Raw genomic sequence first — 24,965 nt, 5'->3', positions numbered from 1 at the left:
AATAATCTCTCCTTGAACGTAAGTGGTCATCCGCTGTTGCCAGCTTTGTGGGAAGAGCGAGATTCCCTCCCTCGCGTGTTCCCCGCGAAACTCCAGGGGCTAACCGCAAGAGAGGACTAAGATGCAATACGTCACTGTTTCAACGTTGTTTTATTTTTTTGCATTAGTGTTTACACATGTATAAGTTCTGCCCACACTTGAAAAGAAAAGAGGCATTGCGCACACAGAAATTTCTTTGTCTCTGCGTTTGCGTCGATTCAATTCACTCGTGTTTTGCTATGGATCTTAATACGTGTTTTTTTTTTCTGTGAGAGTTTTTGAACAGGCTTTCAGACATGTCTTGTGTTTTTCACAGCGCCTTTCATGCATGGTATTTGCAATTTTTAATTCGCACGAATAAATAGACCTTCGGTTTTTTATGCCATCTTGGCTGGGGGAAAAACACGGCTAAATTTACAGTAAATATATGTGAATTTTGGCCGACTTCGAACCGCTGTAGCGCCCCTAAAAAGAGACGGATTTCCAACTTTTGCCACTAGTTTAAATAGTTTTATTGACATTCATTCAACAGAAAATAAAGCCATTAAGGAAGGTCCTGATGGAAACACCGTGTATAAATAAAGTTATCTTATCTTATCTTATCTTACTGTCACTGCAATTTTAGCTGTGTTTGCCCTCCTCCCCCCCCCCCCCCCCTCCTCCCAGCCAAGACGGCGTCATTAACTTTGGAAGGGTCTATTAAAAGAGGTAGTCGGTCTCTTCACTCTTTTTCAGTCAGAAAAATAATGCGAAGAGTCATTGACAGGAAAGGATTCTCTGGAGCACAGAAAGCTCCCACATGGTTTCAAGATCGCTTCAGCATACCGTCCCTTCCCTTCAAGAAGTCGAGGAAGAGGAAGAGCAATATCCAATCAAAATAACTATTTTATCGCCAAAAGCGCACCAATCACAGTTGTTGTTGTATAGATATGGTTTGGCGGAAGTGTCTGTGGCATATTCTGTGTCATAATTTCCTCTCCGGTGCTTGGGTTTCTGGAATGTCCGCTTCGAACACAGCTCCAATGGCTTTGCTCTTCCTACAATCAACTCTTCTTTAAATCCTAGGTATGCTTATGAAGTTTTGGTACTTGTTTTAAACACTTAGGTTATCTGTAAAATTATGGGAGTTTGAGTCGGACGATCTCTCATCTCTCGAACTGTACGTGTAGCGTGTTTCAGCTCTCAAGCTTTTAATCTTTGTTCTTTCGCAAAGACCTGCAAAATCGTAAATATTTCAATATCGATGAACAAATAAGATGAAAAACGTGCAAATCTAGAAGCAATATAAATTTGCTCACGGCCTATTTAAGATAACAGGTAGCTGTATATATGTTGTTTGTATTTCTCGGTCCTCTAATTTACACGTACCTCAAAATTTATTAGTAAACGTAATTAGAATTTATGAACTGGGAAAACAACTATAAACTTATTTGATGTCGTGAGACGTCCATTAATTTTGTGGAACTTTTATTCGCGTGACAGGTCGACTGAAAGTAATATTTCCTTACAATATACGAGTTTATTTGTGCAAATTGAAGCTCAGTATTATGCTACGTTTGGCCATTTTGGATTTAACTCTCGTTTCTTGTATTGTAATGAGATCTACCCCGGAAGCGTTAAGACTTGGACGCTCGAAATGACCCAGATAGCCAACATTTCCATCGAAAGTACTCGTGATGTTTTTCTGTAATTGTGTCGATCATTTATTTCACTTTCTTGAAGCATGTATGGTGTCTATGCAGCGATCCCGGATTAGATGCTCCGAAAATATGTGAAATATTTTTATTTTTTGAGAGATGAGTGGTTGTGAATAGCCCATACAGAGGGTACAGGAGGCAGGAATGTTTTTCGTTTGGGGATATTTTATTCCACTTTTTGGAGATTTTTGGAAAAAGAACTCGCTTTAAGGGAGATTTTATTGAGAAGTGGAACTCAAGCCCTCCCCCCTTCTCCTCAACAACCAACCTCTTCCCCCTTCCTTCCCCCTTTTCAGGGCTGCCTGAAAATATTGGAGCTACAATTACTTCAAAATCTGGTTTCACTTTCCACTGATTTGTGAAGTTTTATCTTTAAAGTGCACCTTTACCTCAAAATTTTTTACTTTAGCAGAAGTCAAATATCAAACATATCTTTATCTTTGCTTCTCTAGATTTTAGTTTTTAATATCGCCTATAAGGTATGCAAGAGTTTCAAATGCTGGCAATCGTTTGTTCCATGGTCGAGGCAGTGAGAGGCAAGGGCCTATTCCAGCCATGACATCATAAACTACTTTGCATTATAGTTTTGAAAGAACTTTGGCAATGTAAATTAAATGTAGTTCTCGACGTCATTGAAGGAATAGACCATTCTTCTCACTGGCTCAGCCATGGGACTAATGAATGCCAACTTGGTAATCTCTCGTACCTAATTAATTAGGCCTACCATACTTGTATTAAAAGTAAAATCTAGAGAAGTAAATGTAAAACGTATGATGACGTTTTGCTACATTTCACTTTTGCAAATGAAAATACTTTGAAGTTAGGTGTATACGTACTTTAAATACCTATAAACTGATCTCCAGGGACATTGTTTGCAAAGGGCTCTCATCAGTACTCAGTTTCAAAGCTGACTGAACCGGCAACAATTAGGAAAGTAACTTAACCATTTTTTTCCTTTTTAACTTCCCCATAGGTGAAGCTCCTAGAGGTTTGATAGAGTTTCTATAGAATATATTCATTGCGCACGAATTCAATCAACAGAGACTTGAATTGCAAATTTGATATCAAGTGGAAATGTCATTCTCAACTAATGAATTGCAAGAAAAGATTCGTTCATTGCAGCGTGCACCTCCACCAAAAGCACCAAGTAAGGTGCGTTCAGGATCTCTCCAAAGAAGTCTGTCAGAGGAAAAGAATGGTATGTCAGACATTGCCCAGCTTATACCTGGCTTTCAACTAAAGAAAACTGGTTTTCGGGAAAGCTTAATCGCAGAAGATGTTGATAACAAGCACACCAGCAAAAGGACAGATGAGCCTGAAAATGAGCTTTTTAAAGCCATCGAGAAAAGAAGAAAACAGTGTGAAGAACATATGCCACTAGAAGAAGAAGAGATTAAAGAAGATAAGCCAAAGTTGAAACCCAAACCCCTCCCACGACCTGGTATCAAAAATAAGCAGAGAAGTCTTTCAAGTTCGTCTGATGAAAGTGCAAAGGAGAAAAAAGAGAATTCAACTGATGAAAATAAGAATTTGGTGAATGGTGATGCTCATGGAGAGCCAAGACTTTGTATTTTGCCAACACTTGAGAGCCTTGGGAAGCCACCTTCCAAACCTCCAAAACAAGGAAACCTAAGAATGAGGCTGGAAAAGTACACCAGAGCAGATATTGTGATTGCTCGGCCACGGAACAGTATACTGAATAGAAGTTTTGCGAACAGCATTGGTATGAAAAAATGTTTTTGTTCTCTGACGCCAACATTTATAGTTGCTTTTAGGTGATTTGCATTTTGAACATTTCCTTGCACCACGGACCAAGAGCATTTTTTGTTGTCTCCCTTAGATAATATGTAATACACATGCTGTGATAATGGCCAATTTAGCAGACCTTACTCTTCAGTTAATCGTAACTATTACAAAATACTTGAATGTGATTGCATGGTTCTGTGCACGCCTATTTGTCCCATAATTGGTGTGCGATCACATGGGTGTCCAATTACAGACCTGTATCCAATTTGAACAACTCCAAATTGATTACCTTTAAGGTAATTGGACACCTACGCCATTTGCTTGTCAATCACGTGCACTTGGATGGGGTCTTTCTTGCTGTTTGCAAAACAGATTGAATATAATATTATATTATTTTTACTTTTTTACACAAAAAGGTATGTTCAAAGACTTTTTACCCTTGCATTTTGTTTTTGGTATCATTAAAGTAATTTAGTAATAGAACTTTGTGTCATACCATTCAGGGGTAATAATTGTGCTTGCAATTTCAAAATAATATTACTCTCCTGATTAATTAATGCTGGTACCATGCTCTTCCAACTGAGCTACATTGTATGAAGCCACTCAGTTGGAAGCAGAAAATAATTGGTTCTCATTTTCAGGTTTCTATAAGAGACAATTGCTTAAATTGTTGAGATAAGTTCGAGGATCACTTCCCTGTTTTGTTTGCAGTTTACAACCTGCACTTCAAATGTACATTCATTTCGTTCACAGAACAAAACTTACTGGTACTCACTCTCTGGTATGTTTTGTTCTATGAATGAAATGAATGTATATTTGACGTGCGAGTTGTAGACATAAGAGAGAAGTGATCTATGCACAAATCTGGTCACATCCAGGTTAGCTTTTTTCTCCCCTAATCATTTTGAAGGCGCGCCGGACTGTGCACATCACATACTACTGGTCCATCCAGAAGACATGGCCAAGCCAGCATATTTCACCACAATCTATCACTGGACTATCACCCCTGCTACAATGTATATGTGATGTGATCTTTGACCTAGACAGTCAGTGACTTGTATCATAAACCTGGGGGGAGATTGAGCTTGGAAAATGCAGCCTTCAGGACTTCATCTGATTAGGCCATTGAAAGAAAAAGTGAATTTTTGCTAGTGGTAACATATTTGTATAATTATCTTCAGTTGTTCCAGAGGATAACTCAAACTTTGAGCAAGAAGACTATGATGATCTGGATGAGATAAAAGATGAGGTTCTTGAAAAAGTTAAAGGTGAACTCACAGTAATGGAATTGTTAATAATAATTATCATCACTGACTGCAATCGCAATTAAACTGTCAAAAATTCGATGATAACAAATAATTAACAATAATATTATTATTCCACTCGCACTAGCTGGATATGAAATGATGGATAGCCTGAAGGCGTGTAGCGCTGAGTTGACTATAATCATCTCATATCCCAGGGTTTTCTTTAAGGTTTTAAGTAGCCGGGGTTTTTTTGCAAAGTAGACGGTTGTGGGTCCGGAGGACCCATACGATGAAGCGACATTTCAATAATACAACCCTATAAACAAAAAGTGGAGTGATCTTTTTTGTATCTTTTTGGTGATTTTGCTGGAGCTAACGAGCCTGGCAAATATTGCCACTTGACAACTTGTAAACATGGCACATACTTGAAGGACTAGACCAGCAAAGGCTTCTGATTGGTTGTTAAATAAAGAAGCTGATTGGAGGATACTAATTGGCCAATGGTGTAAAGGATGTTTCGATCCTGTTGAGGTGTGAAGATGACACACATTCGTTCCATTGTGTAATTAGCGGGAAAATATGCTTGCGGAACTTGTTTGTAGTAATTTCGAAAATTGAAAATCACTCGAGCGGTTTAAGAGTGATGTAGTTTTTTTCCGAAGAGTTTAGGAGTTCCGTAAAGCAGTGAGAGTTGATCAAGAGTGACGTTGGATAAGGATCCGTTGTCATGTTGAAGCGTAGAGATGCCCTCGAGAGGATGAGCACTTACGCGGGCAAGTAGGATTTAACTCCGAGGAGCGTTACGTTCAAGTGTTTATATAAAGTCTACGAGTCATCAGCTTCTACGTTCGCTATAAATGATCAACTGAAAGGTTCGAAGTGAAAACGAAGGAGCGGTTAGTGAATGATCAGGGGCTAGTTTTGTTTCCTCAGTTGAGTTGCGGTAAGAGATGCGTGAGCGCAGGCTGAGCGTGTTGCTAGCAGAACATCATATGTAAATTTCCTTCTGGTTTGAGAACAAACCTTTTGAAAATGCTTCTTTGTTTTCTTTTTCCTTCCTGTAAGATACAATCGGTGGCTGTTTAAAGATATCGTAATCCAATATGGCGGACAGCAAATCATATTGTTCCTACTTTCCCGCCACCGCAGCAAGATTTGTTCAAAACGAAAGTCTCAAGCATAACGTTTTTAAACTGCCCTTGAGTCAGAAGTCTTTTATGTGTTTTCAGAAAAGATAGGCACTGCAAATTTTTATTTTTATTGAGCCCAAGTAGTTTAGACCTCATAAACGCCATCTCCTCTACATGTCTTGACTCTTCTTGAAAACAATGAAAGTAACTGGCGAAACCTGACAGAGAAGCCGGCGAACTTCGCCTGCTGCCGGCTCTTATATACAACCCTGATATCCAACAAGTGTGCGTGGAATAATATTGTATTAAAAATGCCCCCAAAATATAGAAAACCAAACTAAAATAAAAGTAAAAACCCCCAAAAATGGATGATTATGTTTCATCTTTGGTGTTGCCTTGATGCTCCTATCCCACCAGCTCTCCACATTCTTATCCTCATCTCATCTGAAACCTCCTTATGCCACACATCAGCACACTTCACACCTTTATTCCAACAAAGCTCCGACTTCACCCTCAGACCCATCCAATCATACCTCCTCCAATACTCCCTCTGTTCCAAAGCACTTGACACATGCCCAACCTACTCCAACCCCTTAGCTTGCCACACACTACACTTTGGATTTACTTCTTCCTTCTCAATTGAAACCGAAAAAACTTTTTTCGCAAAGCCTGCTCCTGAGTGGCAAAAACATGTCATGTATCTCCTCGTGCCCTTTTCAAATACCCAGCTCTATAAAGCCCCTGCCACAACCTCTCATCGCCCACTTCACTGACATCACTCATTAACTTTCCATGCAACCTCTTTGCCTGAAGCGTCTCCTTCCTTGCTTCTCCACCTGCTTTTTGTACTCCTTCATATTTCTCCCTCCTCCATTGTCTCCAACAACCTTCAACATCCACCCATCTACTAGCCTTGACATATCCAAACAGACTGCACAATGATACACATGGATCAATCCCCTCCCACCATCCTTACTCTTCAGACACAACCTCTTGAAACTCGCCTTCTTGTGGAATTCCCCAAACATTATCATCCTCTTCCTCGCTTTTACCTCCATCACCCTCAGTTCCCGATCACTCCAATCCAAATTCCCTGCACTATACCTTACCACACCTACGGCTCATGTATTTATCACCCCAATCAAATTCCCACTTTACAACTTTGACTTCACCATCAGTTTCAACCTCCTCAAATACTCATGCTTGACGTTCTTGTTCATCTCCTTTTGCATAATATCTGCTCCCTCCAACACACCCAAGTACTTATTTACATGTATACCCATTCTCGTCAATGTCACTCATCACATGACCATGCGGCAACACAGTTCCTTCACAACGAACCTTCACCCCCTGCTTTAACACCAGCACAGAACAAGGAGACAAGGAGTCCCCCTGGAATATTCCACTTTTGATTTCCAGTTCACCCAACATTTCACTATTTAAAGTCAACACATTTTTCCGATCACTCATACTACCGCACAACAAACTCTTTACTTTGTTAGCTACCTTCACGGTTTCCAACGTTTCAACAAGCCGTGAATGCTGCACCATACCATAGGCCTTCTGATAAGCTATCCATCCCATTGCCAAACGCCTTTCCTTATCTATCAACAATTGATCCTTCGAACTCCGCAATCTCATCCTACACCCCTTCTGCTCAGCCAGAAACAAGCTATTACTCTACAAATGTCCGTACAGCTTCTCCACCAAGATCCCAGTGAACAGCTTCCACATCAATTTCAAACATGGAATTATTGGTCCTTAGTTGCTAGCGGCGATTCCCTTGGTTGGCACAATCTAACTGTATCAACACTGTCCTCCCCTTTACCATCTACCACACCATCAAAACTACCCTGCAAACTCAAAATCAAACCATGTAATGACTTAAACTGCTTAAACCAAAACCTACTTACACCATCTGGACCCAGAGTCTTCCAATTTGCCATCTTCTGCATCCTCTACACCAATCTTCACTTCCTCTCTCTTCTCTGCATTACCCATCTTGTCCCTCACCTTGTCCAACCAACTAGCATCCTCAAGAATTCTCCACTGACAAAATACCACTGAATTTTGACCACTTATTTTTTTAGCTGTAGCTAGATTTTTTAATAACACGCAGTGATCAATATGTTATACCCCTGCAATAATTTCTAATAAGGTGTTCCATTTTGTTCTCTGATTCTTGTTTGGTAAAAAGAGTAAAATTATTAAGGACCTATGCAAGGTGCCAGTCCCAAAAAAAATGTTTGAAACTGGTATTGAGAGAAATTAACTTGGTCTGTATTTTATGTTTCCAGCTATTCCAGAGGTTATCCAAGAACAGGAAGATTATGATGATCTAGATGAGATAAAAGATGAGGTTCTCGGCAAAGCAAATGGTGAAGAAGGTAAGCAGCCAATGCCAGAGTAAGTTACTGGTAATTTAATTGTGTCAGTATCCTCTGGTTATATCTTGATTGAGTTGTTTTGTAGTCCAGGGTTACAGTAGGCGTGGAAACAAAGGTATGGATTTCAACTTTTAAATCCAAAATTGGAAAAAGGAAAGGAAAACAACTTTATTTAAGTGTCTAGTCTTCTAGCTCTGGAGCACTAATTAGGGACACTGTAAACTGAAATTAAAAAAAAAAGTTACATAAATCAAATCAAATTTTTGTTTTTGAGAAGATGGGAAATCCAGAGTACCCAGAGAAAAACCCCTCAGAGCAGAGTAGAGAACCAACAAACTCAACCCACATATGACACCAAGTTTGGGAATCGAATCCGGGCCACATTGGTGGGAGGCAAGTGCTCTCACCATTATGCCAGCCCCGGGGGGATACTTCCTATTAATGGGCTGAAAGTGAATCTGAAAGTTGGGGTCGCTAAAATTACATTTACCCAAAAGTGACTAAGATGGGGTCTATAATTGGCCATAAAATAGACTATAAGGGGTTAGGGATTCTGAGAGGCCAGCAGCACATACCCAGCTAAATAGGCCATTTCCGAGTTCACGTCTGCCTCCTCTTCAAAGCGAGTCTAAGTGCGAAGTTTTTCTTATGAAAATTAGTTTTCATTCATATGTAAAGTAGAACTAATTACCATCACAAAAACTTCGCACTTAGACTCGCTTTGAAGAGGAGGCAGACATGAACTCGGAAATGGCTTATTGACTCAAGTTCCCCGGGATGCCAGCCCTGAACCCCTACATCAAATCCAGAAAAACGGCCAGATAATAGGCAACATGTGGCATTGCCACAGGACAGTGACACCAAGTTGCCGAGCAATGTTGTACATTTCCCATCCCCTTCCTAATATATTCCCCAACAGATGAATGTTCAAAGTGAAAAAAATCTGGTGCAATAAAGACGATTTTCTTTCTGTTTTTGCACAGTTTCAAAATCTGTCCACACTTTTGCATCACTGTTTTGTGACAATTTTGCAATCATGGTGTTGTTAGTATTACTGTCTTAAATAATACTTGACTAGTCTAAGGGCCAAGTCGCACTAGAGGGCAATTTTGGATTTGTTCAGGACAAATCTGACTTGAAATCGGCCAGTGACAAAAAAATTGTCTGGAAAGCTACAGTCGCACTTGAGAACAAAATATGTGAACAAAACATCACACCATGCTGTGAGCATCGCGCAGTTTCCTGCGAAACTGCCTTTACTCGCTGTTTCCATCCACAAACCGCAACACGAGGGATCTCAAAATGTTCTCGGCTGACAAAGATGTACGGCGCAAAGAAGTTTGGGATGATCCCGGCATTGAGCCGTCTTCGCTGAACTGAAAGGATTCTTGCAACCAGTCAGAACTCGTGGTAGAAGGAGATGGGCTGGGAGTTCCTCGATTGTTGAATATGTAAGGGATAGGCATCGGATAGATCCATCCTGGTGGATATTGAGGAAATTGTTGCCCCATTTAATACGGAAAATATTGGTCGCCCGCGCCTGGATTCATTTTGTTGCCAAATGAGAACGTTATCAATTTTACCACGAAGTCTATAGCATAGAGACTCTGCTACATATCACCTGTCAAATCATTTCTGAATCAAGACACCCTCGCTATTGTTTTCCAAGATTTGTTTCAGTTTGGCCTGCTCCAGAGGTAGTCGACGGCATCTTTGAAGTTTGTCCGTCTGCGACCAAATTTTGTCCTTCGGTGGACAAACCGGTCGCACTTGGTTTTGCATTGTGATGACAGATTTTTGACATAAGTAAATAGTTTTGTCCTCTAGTGTGACTTGGCCCTAAGTGATGATGAATTATTTTCATGCTTGGAGGAATGACAGTACATGTAGGTCTGCAAGTTTCTTTCAAGTTTGGTAGAATTGAACAAGAAATAAAATGGCCTTCAATGTCCAGAAAGTTTGCACTTTTGAACCAAGCCTCACTGTTGACCTGTAATGTTTGTTTGGAAAAGATTTCTATTTAGTTATTAATATGTCCTCTTGGCCTGCAGTTGGTGAAGTTTTATTAACCCTTTCACTCCTGTGGGGTTCCCCATTGACGAGTAAAATTGTGTGGCGTTAGACAGAGTAAAATCTATAAGGCCCAGTGGCCCTTACAGGATTGAAAGGGTTAACCAAGAAGCAAGGATGGCACAGTCGGTTAGTGCACGGCCTTGGTGCAAGAGGTCCTGAGTTCGATTCCCGGATCTCGCATCCTTGTTTCGACTTCTTTCTTTTCTGTGTAGCTAAGTAGCTTTAAATACCCGTAAAACGGAGCACTGATGGAGAGGGGGGAGTAAAATGAGCACACCGTCGACCTAAGGTTTGTCAGTTGAATTTATTTACTGTTACGAGTTATTGATGTTAAATATGGTTACTTTACTTTACTTTTTAATTAATACTTGAACTTATCCCTTGTTTTAAGCACAAATTTCTGCTTATCCTAGCAAAGTTTTTTTTTGCCCCATGAATGTTTTCACGAAATCTTTTCATGAAAATAATATTATTTTAATGGTCTTTGGAAAGAAGCCACAGAATGACGTCTAAAGACTTGTTCACAGTGGCAGGACGTAGCAACCATAGGCATGAGAATTGTTGTTAGTCCTTTTGCTTTGAGAGACAACAAAATAACTGTTTAAACCTCTTAGGGATCTTTGAGGAAAACTATGATGATGTGGACGAGATAGCAGAGAAAGTAAAGGAGATGAATAAGAACTTTGATGGACCAGAAGAGAGCTATGATGATCTAGACACAGTAGCTGAACAAGCTAAGATAAATGGTGAGTTTATTTCTTCAGGTACCCAGAATATAAAGTATGACCTGGGGCCCATTTCTCGAGAGTTCCAAGAACGTTTCACGCCCAAAAAGCCAATTGTGAAACTGCGATGGGCTTGGTTTGATAAACTGGTCTTTGAACTTGTTACTAAAGGAAACAAAATACAAAATGAATTGTGAAGTTTGATGCTCTTCATTTTTAAATGTACTGTTGGAACTGTGGCACTTGAAAAGTTTCAGGACTTTCAAGAAACGGGCTGCTGGTCACTAAATTGGTCCATCAAGCCAGAGCTGAGTATATTATTAACCTACATGTATTCATCCCTGATGTGGCCCTCATTGACCAATAAAAGCATTTGGCATTAGACAGAGTAAAATCTTTAAGTCTCACTCACAGGGGGCAATAGGTTAAGCAAAAAAGACCATTGGTGATTTCATCTGGAGGTTTTGGGTTCAATTTTTATACAGGCAGGTACAAAGGTTGGACCAGGTCAACTCGGATCGCTCACATCAGATCATCTGAAAAACAGTTTTGTTAGCCAAAAGTATCCAACGCTTGCGCTGATTTCACCAAGGTTAGCTTAAAGATTAGGGCTAGGGTGATTCCTCAAGGCTTTATCACTTTTTTAGGTCGATCCAAGATGAACGATCAGAGTTGATCCAGTTCAACTTTTGTACCTGCCTATTCCTGTACTGGTGAAGAGTTTGTCTCTGTCCTTATGTGTGCTCATTTCCATTATTAGGGTATTATGCAATTACGTGGAAACCAAGAATTGTCACTAAAAATTACATGCTAATAGATGCCTCTTTTCTCTTCCACCCTGGAATATTAAGCACCATCAAAAGTTAGTTTAGCCAGCAGCTAGAAATCGCTAGGCCCTCAGCCTTGGTTCAGTTGATATAATTTGCTCACAGGCTGCTTCTCTGGGCTCTGCCTTAAAATCCCAGCATGTGTGCTCCAAATTTCACTCAGTTTTCCACTAACAGTTTGCTGTCAGTCAGTATTGCTAGCGACAGGTTGTGTGTAACAGGGTGCGAGTGGTCCCCACCCCAAAACATGACTGTACGGTATTAACAGCAGAATAGGCCACTTGCACTAAGAGGTCATGTGACATCGCTTTTATGAAAATGAAAGTTACATGATTTTGCCTTCGAAACACTATTAGTGGGTCATCTCTTAAACAAAATAATAGTGATTTGGTTTTTCAAACCCGCACCATTTGCTTAAAATGAGAAAGTCCGTAGCTGGTCACATGACCAAAACTTGATTGTTTTAAATTATGAATTACCTCTTTCTGACACAAATTTTGCACTTGAACTTCAAGGAAAATATTGAAAAAATGATGTGGTAACGTTTATGGCACATCTGAACTCAACTATCAAACATTTAACAAGATGTAAGCAAAAAGTAGTTTTGGCCGCCATGTTGGAGGGCAAGAGTATGCCCTCCAACATGGCGGCCAAGACAAATCATGCTACTTTGTTGAAAAATCAAAGTACCATAAAATATCTCCCTTAAATGCGTTTCCTCTCAAATTTCGCGTGTAAGATAATTTTTATGTGTTCTGTCAATTTTTGGCAACAGCAAGATTACAACTCACTGTTTAAGGGAAGCATTGGTCACGTGACCTCTTAGTGCAAGTGGCCTATTGCAATAGAAAAAGGAGCCATTGGGTTACGTTTTTGTAGTTGTATTCATTCCATATCAATTCTCAATTTTGTAGATTTTAGTGTTGGGGATGGCAAGAAATTTGGGGAAGAAATTTATGAAGCAGTAGGATCCAAGGATGAAATACAGGAAGAGTACACTAATTGCGAGGATGGTTTCGACTCACCAATTGAAAACAAATTCTCCCCCTCAGTGACACCACCAAGGTAACATATAATAGAGGAGTTTCTCTTGATTTCATTGTTTACAAACTTGCTTACAGAAGGTGCCATGCTTCCTTCAAAAATTAGTCTAAGATCAACTTGTAGATCGATCTTAGTTACTGGGTATATCTGCAGATGTGAGCATTTTGGCCCTAATTTGTAGTCTGAGTGAGAAAATGGAGATATTAGCCATCAGGGAATAAGAAAGTATCTAGAAGCTAGCGTTGAAAACAATTTCTTTCACTGAAAAAGTCCCGTTCCGCCCGTATTTGCTCTGTTGTAAACCGGTCAAACCGTGACACTAGAGTGTATTACCGTCTCATATTTTGCGCGTTCTCTTGAACAAGTAATTACCGGGGAATTATAGTTTCTTGAAACTTGTGTAAGAGTGCTGAAAATTTGTTTGTTTTGTTTTTTTTTCCTGAAGTTCACTTGTCAAAGAAAAGGGAAAGAAAGATATAAAAAAGGAACAGGAGCTGCAGAAAAAAAGAGAACGGGAAGAACAGAAAAAGAAGAAAGAAGAAGAGAAAAAAAGAGAAAAGGAGGAAAGAGAAGAAAAGAAAAGGAAAGAAGAAGAGAAAAGAAAAAGGGAAAGGGATGACAGAGAGCTTCGAAAGAAACATAAGGTGATGAAAAACATTGAGATTATGAAGGTTTTTTTAGTAATATCTGACCTGCTAATCGCCCTTTCTCACAGTCGGAGACCGAATTACTACGGGCGCAGCTCAACGAGGTCGGACCGAAGGAGCTGTGCTGCCGGTTAGGCGCTCGGCCCCTGAACACGACCCATGTATGACCACGGAGCACAGCACCACAGCCTGATGAAATAAGCCAGGAGCCGATTTTGAGGAGCGAGGAAAACCGGAGTACCCGAAGAAAAACCCTCGGAGTCAGATTGAGATTGACTGAAACTCAGCCCACATATGACCCGAGCCAGAATTGAACCCGGGTCACAGAGGTGGGAGGCACGTTTGATCACCACTAAACCACCCTGACTCCCCAACTTTAGAGCAGCAACATTAAGGGTGATTACCATTTGTTGGAAAATTTCAGTTGGGGTGACTGTTGCATAATGGTTTAAGCAATTTTCCAAGTATATTGACCAACCAGATGAAATTGCACCTAGGTACCATTAAAATATTCCATTTTCAAAGGTTGGTTCGTAGGCCTTACCTTCCCTCATGACTTGATTTCATGCGAGATAGAGCCTGGAAACAGTAGAATCAGTGAAACATGACACTTGTGATGCATTGAACAGCCTGTGTATTGAAATGCAACTATTCCACGGCCCTCTTGGTGCAATTCAGACCCTCTTCCTTGTTTCGTGGCCCTTGACAACAACTCAGTCTTTCAAGACCACAGAATTGCCGTCAAAATCGGCAGAATCAAGAATCAAAACAAAAATCCTATTGCAGAAAAAGCCGTCCAAGAGCTTGAACTTAAACTCCTTCGACAAGATCCTGGTGGTGGTCCAATGTCCCCTGTTGTACTATCCGTTGCAACAGTTCAGTTCATGCTCGTGGATTGTGAGCTCACAAAAGGTGTACCCAGCATGATCAGTTCTCAAACAACCAGATTCCGTTAACTGACCATAATCTGATCTCTAAACAACACAATCAGCGTCTAGCCAACCATCCCAGCAGTGCCATGTCAAAGCCACCCCCCCCCCCCCTTCCCTAGCAAAAGTGGCCAACAGCCCTTCACTCTCCATTGGTCACCAAGGTGTACCTCTGTTGTGACTGCAACAAATCTCGTTCCAGAGATCGCTACTTAGTGTTGTCTATTGATGGTGCATGGTGCCATGTGTGAAAGTTTGTTCGTTCACAGTTACAGAGTACTGCCTATCGTGTCAAGAAATCTGAGTGCTACAAAGTGCCTAATTAGATACCCCCCCCCCCCCCTCTGCCTCAATGACAAGGACGAAGGTGACGCTTTGCTCCCATCACCATCCTCACAGATGCCATCTGCTCCTTCCACTCCTGAGTTGCCTCCACACCTGAACACAGCTGACCCGTTGCCTCCACCCACCCCACGTCCAGTTCTAGCCACTCTTTTCGCACCCCCTTCTAACCAAATAGAGACACGGGTACAGATAACAATACTCCAACATTACAGCTTTTGCGCGACCAGTCCAACCAGGATGAGGGATAATAGGGACCTTATTAAGATCTACGACGGCGACTCTGCTCTAGTAAAAGTCTTTCGTGATTATTCCATCTCGTTCACGTCGTACAATGTGCCTATAATGTGCCTCGTACAATGTGGGCGAAGTATCCTAAAAATAAATTGGTACGAGCGTTTTCAGAGTTAAAGTAGAGAATGAAGGATTCTCTGTTGCATGCTCACGTTGTCGTCAAAACTTCAAATTTGGTGATTTCACGTCGTCGTTATGCAGAGGACCGCAAACATACTTGCTAAAATCCGTGCTGTATAATCGCTGAATAATCGCGAAAGGCTTATGATAAAGGAGAGTTATATTTTGAGGTGACGTTTTCGTCGACGGTCGCCGTTGTAGATGTTAAATTCCCAAATACTCGTGTACTGTGGGATAAACTAAAAATCACATTGCAAGGATAAGTAACAATTAACTATAAGCTAACATGTTGATAACAGTGATTTTTTTTTTCATGAATGCAGTTAAAACCAGGTATAGAAGGCAATGGAGTTGCGGAAGCTAAAGTTAATTTTGTTGGAGAAGGAAAATTTGAACTACCTGCAAGGCAAGGAGAGGCACTGACTATTCTGTGCGAACAAGGATGCCCTCCTGGAAAATGGCTTGTTAAAAACGAAGATGGCCACTGTAAGTTTATTCTGAATTGGTTTAAAAATTGGTGAACTATATTAAATCTTTTGAAAGTCGTTAGGGCTCTCAATAATAAAGGCATACAATTATATAGTATGCATATGGATAAGATGTAAGAACAGTTGAGTGTTGGCTAATTTTAAGTGCTAAAAACAGATCTCACCACCTCTTGAAAGATGGTTTCGGGTACTCATAGGGGACTCCTACATTAAATAGATGCCAGGTTATGTTAACTGTCATCATATAGATCATGTCACACCCAAGGGTGTGTGCCACTTATTGAAATAAATTATCAAGCATGGTTCTTAAATGCCCCACAGAGACAAGAATTGAGAGGCTTTGGCTGCTCTTTACAACCTCTAATTTCCTTGAACCCCTCTAGGGCGCAGCTCTGTTGTTTTTTGGGTTAGGGTCCATCGTTGATTGGTTGTCTGTATTGGTCCATTGTCCGTGGACACGTAACAAAGTTTTTTTACGAATTGTCCGCCAATCAGGGTGTGTGAATTTGATTGACAGTCACGCCTCCTTGCAAAGTTGGCACAGTTGTAAGTTGAACGCCGTTGCATGGGTTGTTGAGTTGACGTATTTACACTTAGTTGTCAAATGTGATAGTTTGTTGGGTGGCCACGGTAAGGCGCGTTGCACTGTAATAACATCGAAAGTGCCGCATACCTTTCCATGTGAAAATTGGAAATGTATTGTTTTGGTGTACGGATGATATTTTTCCCCCTGATGTTTCACTAGTGATTTTTGGTTACGTTTATGAGGGGTTGTTCATCAGAGTAGCTGAATGCGACTGATTTTGTTAATTTGAGAGACAAAAGTACTTCATTGATTGAAAGACCAGTTTTCAATTTTTCGTGTTCTGGTTCCTCTACAATCTTCGTTTTCAATTTCTTTTAGTGGGTTATGTGCCAACAGACTTTGTTCAACTGAAAGTAAGTTTTCATGGTATTATATATAATAATTTATTGATATTTCCTCTAATGATAACTCGTTAATTTGTAATTCACTGCTTTGTTGTCCTAAAGAATCCCATGTGCAAGTGAAACATTCATATTGACAAAGTCAGCAATTCCAATATAAATCAATTAGTTCTCTGCCGCTGTGTAGCCAAAGAACATGAACTTCAGCCCAGTCTGATTTAAGGCTTTCATTTACAATGACATCTGCAGCTAATGTTATGTATTCAAACGGCCTGTCCTTTGTCAAGTAATTAAGTTGTGGCAAGTAAATTTTGATTGTCTCGCTCAAGCATAAGAAAGACTTAAGGTGACACAAACCCGTTTCAACACTTTCAAGAGACCTTGTTTTTACAAGGAATTGAAACTTCGACACTTCATCACGTAACAGAAATATTGTGGTACCATGTGAAACATCAATTATTGCTAAACAACTACTTGCAGTCATTTGTGTGATGCAACAAGTTACCATGGTAACAGGATAGCCTTTCAGAAAAACCCATTATTTTGGCTTTAGTTGCTCATATCTGAAAAACTAACTCGTTGACCCAATTTTTCCTGCACAAAAGTGATCAAAGTTTAACAAAATTCTGTGGAGCGGATTCAGAGCTATCTTAAATTTTCAATTATTTAATGTGACTCTGAATCAGCGCCACAGATTTTTTGTAAACTTTGCAGAAACTTCGGTTTTTTTGATAGTTGAGCCGACGTATATGCGGTTTCCATGGCAACATGAATAGATATAAACAGGCCTGTAAAATCGGTATTGTTCATTTGCAGAAAACCTGGTCGTTGGATTTTCTTTATAATTTACATGCAACAAGCTTGTAACGATGCTCACAAGTTAACACTATTTTAATAGTAATTTGGCAGAGAGATCTTTAATTATCCCTTGTTGAAGGTTCTTGTGTTCGGCCACCTTAAGTGATTAAGTGTTGTATTGTCAATCCTTCTAATAAGAACGTTTCTTTCAAGTGTTGATACTGGTTTGAGCCACCTTAAGAGACAGATACGTAACAGCTATTCACCAAAGTGGAAGAAGCAAAGTAAATATCCTCCACTAGCCACTGACACTATAATTATACTAAAACACTATAATTATATTAAACCAGTGATATAACATAGCACAAAAAGATGATTTTAGCTCATTTAATCTTGCAACGATTACAATATTTTCGGGCGCAAATCCGATATTCGGATTAGAGCGCGCCTTCAAAGCTATTCGCTGTTTTAGTACATAGGTTAATTGTGTTTAAACTGATTACAGCTGTTTCAAGAAAATTACGTAAAAATCTAATGGTACATGTATGTCTTCTTTGTTAGATTGACGGTCAAGGAAATCGTCTCAGGTCAGTGCTTCATGAGTAATAAATTAAAGTACTGAAAAAATTGGCATTACCGTTATTCATGTGATTATTGCATCCACCGAAGCCAGAAGGCCTAACCCTAACCCTGCCTCCTCTTCAAAGCGAGTCTAAGTGCAAAGATTTTGTTATGAAAATTATTTTTCATTCATATGTAAAGTAGAACTAATTACCATCACAAAAACTTCGCACTTAGACTCGCTTTGAAGAGAAGGCAGACATGAACTCGGAAATGGCCTATTCAAGAAACACAGCTTTTTGTGGACCCTGACATCCCAATTAAGAGTCTCTTCATTGATGAGTAAAATTTTGGTCTACGGGAATTTTACGAGACTGAAATTTATAAACCTGGAGTTCATGGGTCTGAAGGAATTTCAGTTGTCTTTGTAAGGAACAAATGATTCGCATTCTTAGATGGACATGGGTTAAGAAATTAACTGTCATTTATTGAAGTCTGAAAACAGAGCTTCAATGAGATTTTGAGCGAGTTTCAATCGAGTGTCGTAAAACCAAAACCAAAGTAATTACTTTAGCCAATCAAAAAGGAGAGACAACCCAGTAAACCAATCAAAAATCGAAGTAATTACACGTAGCCGACACAAAGCGTGGGAAAATGTGCACGCGTGAGCCACGATTGGTTTTGGTTTCACTTGTGATTGATTGTCATTGAATGACATTATTGATTTAATTATCGTTTATATCTGGTCTGGTCTCTGGTATCGGGTCTTTATATTCTTTCACTGGTTTTTGTGTTGCTTTTGTATTTTGCAGTGCTGTAATTACGGAGGATTTTTACGAAGATGTCGACCAGTATCAAAATGGTGGTCAAAAAGAAGAAGGTAACTCACAACAGTGTAGTGATTAAATTGTAGCATTTTTTCCTTTTATTTATTTATCTAATAATAATGCCAACTTAATTCATTCGTTTCAATGAAAGGGTATTTTCCCGCAGCGGAATGTAGTTGACTGAGAGTCAATTTTGATGAGGGAGGAAAACCGTAATTCCTAGGAAAAAAAAAACCCCTCGGAGTCAGATTGAAATCGACATACGACCTCATGGCCGAGGGTTGAACCCGGGTCGCAGAGGTGGAAGGGCACGGTTGATAATCCCTAACCTGCCATGACTCCCCCAACATCATTGTGAAGATATTATTAACATATTGAATGACAAAAAGCACAACAAGATTCCATGCACTTGTGATATTCCATGCACTACCAACTTACATAGTACTACTTAAATATTTCAATTGGCTACATGTGTGTTTCCATCCTCCGTTTCAAGACCGTCAGTTTTAAGAGGGATATTACAGTGTACGTGACTTTTTGAGTGAAGTCACGTGATTGCAACTGAGTATTTTACATCGTTGATGAAGTTTGTGTGGTTTGAATGAAATGTTTGATTGTTAAAGATATTAAGTTTGTTCTGTATTTTGGAATTATTTCAAATTTTAATTAGTTCATAACAACATGGCGCCTAATTCGAGTTATTGTTAACGCGCAAGGCATCGTATATATGTGACCAGGAACCGGAAGTCCAATGAAATTGCTCATTTTTTCTCCAAAACAGAAGGTCATGTACCAGAGTTGTATGATGACATTGCTGGACAAGGTATGATCTACGAATTATTCTGCTTTACAATTAAGTTTTGTATTAAGATACAATACGAGTGTTGAACTTTTGTTTCTTTACACTTGTAAGCCAAATACCACCCTGCTAGCAGAGCCTTTCTTTTGCTTGCTCGATTTTGGCATTCTCGAGAAAGGCTCTGCATGAATCGAGTAAGATCTTTATTGAATATGCGCTGCATGTTGCCAGGATACAGTCTCGAACCCAAGCCTAATATGCCAGATCTCGCCGCCATCTTGGTTTTTCATGGTACAGCGGGCTCAATTATAACCATCGGTTTTGTCACTAAATTGACGCTCGCACTGGAAAACCGGTTTGACGAGAGAAAACAAGATTGACTAGTCCAGAAGTCCGGGCTGCGGCGGCTTCAAGGAGTTGACGCGATTCAGGCAGAGCCAACTTTTCTCCTCCTCAGTAAAGAAAAAGACAAAAGGAGGCTCTGCTCGCAGGGTGGCCAAATACATGAAAGCTATTGATAATGTACTTTTCCAGTTGCAATCGACGTTTTTCCCAACTTTTGATTTTTGGATGAAATCTTTAAGTGTTAACCTATCCTGTTTCCTGCACGTTGCACTTGTTATTATACGCATACGCTGTACAAGGTGGTCCTAACTCTTGAGTTTGTGGAGTAAATCCCAAAGTATGACAATGGGTTCCTGTGGTGCTGTTTATTATGCTTTTCTAAGTTTTGAGTGTGTCCGGATGAAATCCTAAATTGTGATCATTTGAATAAAAGCTATATGTACTTAACAGTACTTTTCTGTGGTATTATGCTTCGCAAAGTGGTTTTCAATCTATGGACAAATAAAATTCTTAAGTTTGACATCTCAAATGGAAGTGACCGGATATCGATTTCATGTGCTTCTGTTCACTATAATAGACGTGGCACAAAATCCGCCATGCTGGAGGGCAAGCTCATTATTATTCCCCCACTGGGACATTAAAACAAAGGCAAGTCAAGCTTGACTGGTTCAGGTCTCTTTGTTTTAATGTCCCAGTGGGGGAATAATAATGAGCTTGCCCTCCAGCATGGCGGATTTTGTACCATGTGATCGTTTGTTGCAAAAAGCCTGTTGGTTCAAGCTGAAAACTCTATTGCTGAATGACCATTAGAAAGAACTCTACTGAGCAGTACTAAGTTTAGCGTATGAGATGATTCTAATTCTTGGTTTTCCATTCGGGAACTGTAATATGCAGGCACGTTACGTCACACGCCGCCATGTTGGTGGACGAAAACAAAGGAATGGCGGTCATGATAGTGTACCAAACTAATCCTCCGGGAATTGAACTCTATTTTTATGCAAATACTTTCTTTTGTTTTAGTAATCCAATATGGCTCCTGGTCACGAGAGTGAAAACGCTCTTCAGGTGGTTTTCACGTTACGTCATCGCCGCCATGTTGGTGGACGAAAACAAAAGATCTCTCATTACCTCCGTTTGTTCATCTACCGGCAATTGTACATTGTAGCATTGTTAGAGCGAGTTTCAATCGACTGTCGTAAAACCAAAACCAAAGTAATTACTTTGGCCAATCAAAAAGGACGGAGTCAATCCAGTAAACGAATAAAAACTCGAAGTAATTACACGTAGCCGACGCAAAGCGCGGGAAAATGTGCACGCGCGAGCTACGATTGATTTTGTTTTTATTTCTGATTGGTTGAAAAAGTGGCGCGAGAACTTTGAACGTATCACTGAGTGACGTAATGCAAAACCAAAATAATAATAATACTTTCGACACAATTGAAAAGCTCTTTATCAGTGTTTCTTGAGATTGCTTGCAAACCACCTATTAAAAGCTAGCATTAGTAATTGGTGTAGGTTAGTTCTACGTCTGTGCTATGCAATCACCGCTTTTCGAATACTGTAGAATCTTTATCATTCAATCATCTGTTTTTGTTGCCGCAAAGATTTTTTCCCATTTTTTATATTTTTGAGGTGAATACTTTTTTTTCAACTGTTTTATTACAGATGGCGGTCCAGATGATATATACGAGGAGCTGCCTGCTGACCAGTAGTTACTGTTGTCTCACCTTATCTCCTTCTTTCGTGATGCCGCAATATTCGTCTGTGAGGTAGACCGGAAGCAGTCCCTTTGTTAAAAGATAAGACAGCAAGCCGTCGACAGTGTAGTGAGAACTTTAATAACAACCCAGATAATAAGTATAGTTGAAAGAGAAGCTTCATCTGCAGTTCTTCTCGTAACTGGTGTTCTCTTGGTTTCAGGGTTTTGGGGAACCCGAAAAATGACTAGTTGTTGTCTGATGCCCGTTTCTCGAAAGTCCCGAAACTTTACGGGCTATTTTCGGATGTCACAATCACCCTTTGTATCTCAAAAACGGATAGGACTTCCGTCGTCAAACTTCAAAGTCATTTTTTCTTTTTGTTGCTTTGAAAACATGTTAAAAGACCGGCTTTCCAAAACAAGCGGTTGGCAGTTTCACAAATGGCTTTTCGGGACTTTCGAGAAACGCGCCACTTGAGTCCAAAGAAAGGGAATTTCTGTCTTCTATGTCAGAATGTACCCATAATGGCATGAGAGAGGGAGAATATAGTGGAATAACATGGTTAAATTTCTTTGTAATGTTTGTTTCAAATTCCTTTACTAACACGCCCGATAGGTTATCTATATCAGCCTGGGTTTCAAAGCGAGATAAAGTGCGGATTTTTTTACGATGGTAATTGAGTGTTTTATTCATTGGGATAAAGACTGATTTTTGCATTTATGCTCCCTTTGAAAACAAGGCTGAAGTAACTTCGAAAGTGGTCCCTCCATATTTTCTTGTGCGTTTTCTTCTTCTCTTTTGCACAAGAACTATTTTTATATTGGCTCAACCCCCCCATCTTGGTGAAAATGGTCGGTCTTTCGCATTGCCATGCATTGCCATGTAAAGTGTCTCAGTGGAAGAAGCACGTGACCTTGAAGCGTGTAACTTGCGACTCGTTTCCTTGGAACAAAGCTGGGGATTTTAGGACATCACTTTTATGCCCAAATATGGACAAAAATAAGATCGAAGCTGTACGTGCTGTAACATGCGTGGATTACGTTACATCCAAATAAAAAACCCCAGCTCTGAAACAGAGTTAAACGCTTCAAAGTCATGAGCTTTTGTGGAGACCTTTTAGATCCCTTGAGGGCAATGCCTTCAAGGTGTTTTCTTGCTTTATAACATAGAGGGCAAAATTACTTAATGCTGATTGGCTAAGACAGAGGGCATTTGTCATTAATTTCACGTGGGGCTCGTTTCATTACTTGGTGTTGTTGTACAAAACAAAATTTCATTCAGCTGATTTGTGCGTTTTACAGTTCATTGACACTACCTGAACACTACTAAAATAAAAGAAAAATTTGCCTTTATATTATAAACAAGTAAGCGCCTGTTTCCTTGTAAAATTAAAGATTGGCATCACTTGTGTTTTCAGAAGGCGATTACCCATACTAATTTTGTATTACCTTATATGCACGCGTATGCAAGTGCTTCATTTATGCATGTGGCATAAAGAGCCCATTTGATTTGAGTTTCAATTCTTGGCTGGAACTGAAAGTCGTGTATACTATAACATTTAAACCGTTTAGAAAATGATGATAAGTCAGGGACTGGGAGAGAGATGGAAGGTTGGTTGCGGTGGTGAGCTTCTGATTGATAATGTTGCATCGTCTCCCTAAGACTTTGGGTAGTCTAGGAATTAGGCGTCAGGGTACTCAAAAAGTGCCCCCAGTTTCTTAGCGCGCGAGGGGAGAAACACGCGCGCACGGACGTCTGACAGGTTATGTATTGTTGTCACGTGATCTAATCGAAGGACGAAAACGGAATTTGTAGGCCTTCCGTTCAGGTGCCCCTCTCAACTTCGCGCGGGCATGGTTATAAAAGCTCGTGCCATCCTCCCGTTTATATTTCCTCTCCCTTCCCCCCCCTCCCCCCCTCCCCCCCTCCCCTAACCTTCTTCATCTATGAAAATTCAATTGATGTCTTCCGAGAGAAAATTGACTTGTCAAGGGAAAGATAAGCATCTTTCGAAAAAGAGATTATGTAAGTTTTAGCAGAGAAGATTGTTCGTCGGCACATTTATTTTATAAGCCCTTTGCATTAGGCCATTTCCGAGATCACGTCAGCTTCTTCAAAGCGAGTCCAAGTGCGAAGTTTTTGTGATGGTAATTTGTTCTACTTTACATATGAATGAAAACTAATTTCTTCACACTTAGACTCGCTTTGAAGAGGAGGCAGACGTGAACTCGAAATGGCCTATTTATTCCTGGCTTATGTAGAAACTGACTATTGCCGGGAAAGCCGGCTGAATAGTTTTTCGTAGTGAATAGCTGTTGCAACGACTTTTTAAGATTTTAAGATTTCCATCAACTACATTCATTCCTGGCTGTTATTGACTTTCAAATTGATAGATAACTAAAGAATACTAGGTTAATATAGCCACATAGTGTTTTTTTTTGGAATTTTTTGTGCGATTCGAATCGAAATGTATTTTTTAATTCAAGAATATTGATAAATATAAATATTACATGATATTACCTAGTTTTGTAGGTCTTTGTATATCCACATCAAAATATTTACGTGATGTATGTACGAAGTAATGCAATTATATTTTACTAAAACGATCTGCGCGAAGCTTGGCTTCAATTTAAATAAAATTCACTAGTTACGTGTAATTGTATAGTTGATTTCTGGCTATTGCATGACTCGAATTTCCCATTGATGGCATCAAAGCACAAGATACAAGAAGCTTTTAAACTTCTCTCAAACGCGAGGAGAGATACATGGTTTGTAAACAGTCTCAAGAGACATGGATAACGATGTTGGTGGACTAACAAGGGTAGCCGAGGAGACATCTTTGGTTTTCTTCCACCAACATTGGTGGCGATGTCACGTGATAAACAACCAGTTAATGATGTAATGTTGATCATTACATCGGTGTCTCAGTTAGTTGAGCATCGGACTGTCATGCCCATGTCACTAAAAATTTATATTCAATTACGAATAGAGGAAAAAAATTCCTCACCGGGCAGCGTGCTATCTCTCCAAAGGCATTCAGGCGGGTGCTGGGTGTCGCATCCGTGACGGTCGTCACGTTTTGCCCGTCACGGCAGTTGACCGTCGCAGGTTTTATGCCTGTAAAGCAGCAACTGATTTTCCGGTTGTTCTTAATGAGATAATATCAACGATGAAATGATATATGAAATGGATCATATATGAACTGCGGATATGAAATCAAGTGAAGCTGTGATCTTCGCAGTTATGAACGCAATTTTTGCAATTGCGTAAAGA

General features: G+C 39.9%; 1 protein-coding gene across 1 annotated transcript; it reads left to right on the top strand.

Moving 5' to 3' along the window:
• The first annotated feature begins 976 nt into the window (after positions 1–976).
• Positions 977–24,349, top strand: LOC137973235 (DNA ligase 1-like). The gene is made up of 13 exons (XM_068820008.1): positions 977–1,104; positions 2,710–3,459; positions 4,664–4,750; positions 8,157–8,246; positions 10,934–11,065; positions 12,786–12,936; positions 13,361–13,559; positions 15,571–15,733; positions 16,640–16,674; positions 18,022–18,047; positions 18,834–18,901; positions 19,630–19,671; positions 21,658–24,349. The coding sequence occupies exons 2-13, from the start codon at positions 2,811–2,813 to the stop codon at positions 21,702–21,704; spliced, it is 1,689 nt and encodes a 562-aa protein (XP_068676109.1). The 5' UTR covers positions 977–1,104; positions 2,710–2,810; the 3' UTR covers positions 21,705–24,349.
• The last annotated feature ends 616 nt before the right edge of the window (positions 24,350–24,965 follow it).

This window comes from Montipora foliosa, chromosome 10, assembly GCF_036669935.1.
Source record: "Montipora foliosa isolate CH-2021 chromosome 10, ASM3666993v2, whole genome shotgun sequence".
Lineage (NCBI taxonomy): Eukaryota > Metazoa > Cnidaria > Anthozoa > Scleractinia > Acroporidae > Montipora > Montipora foliosa.
This window is presented reverse-complemented; position numbering and strand designations above follow the sequence as displayed.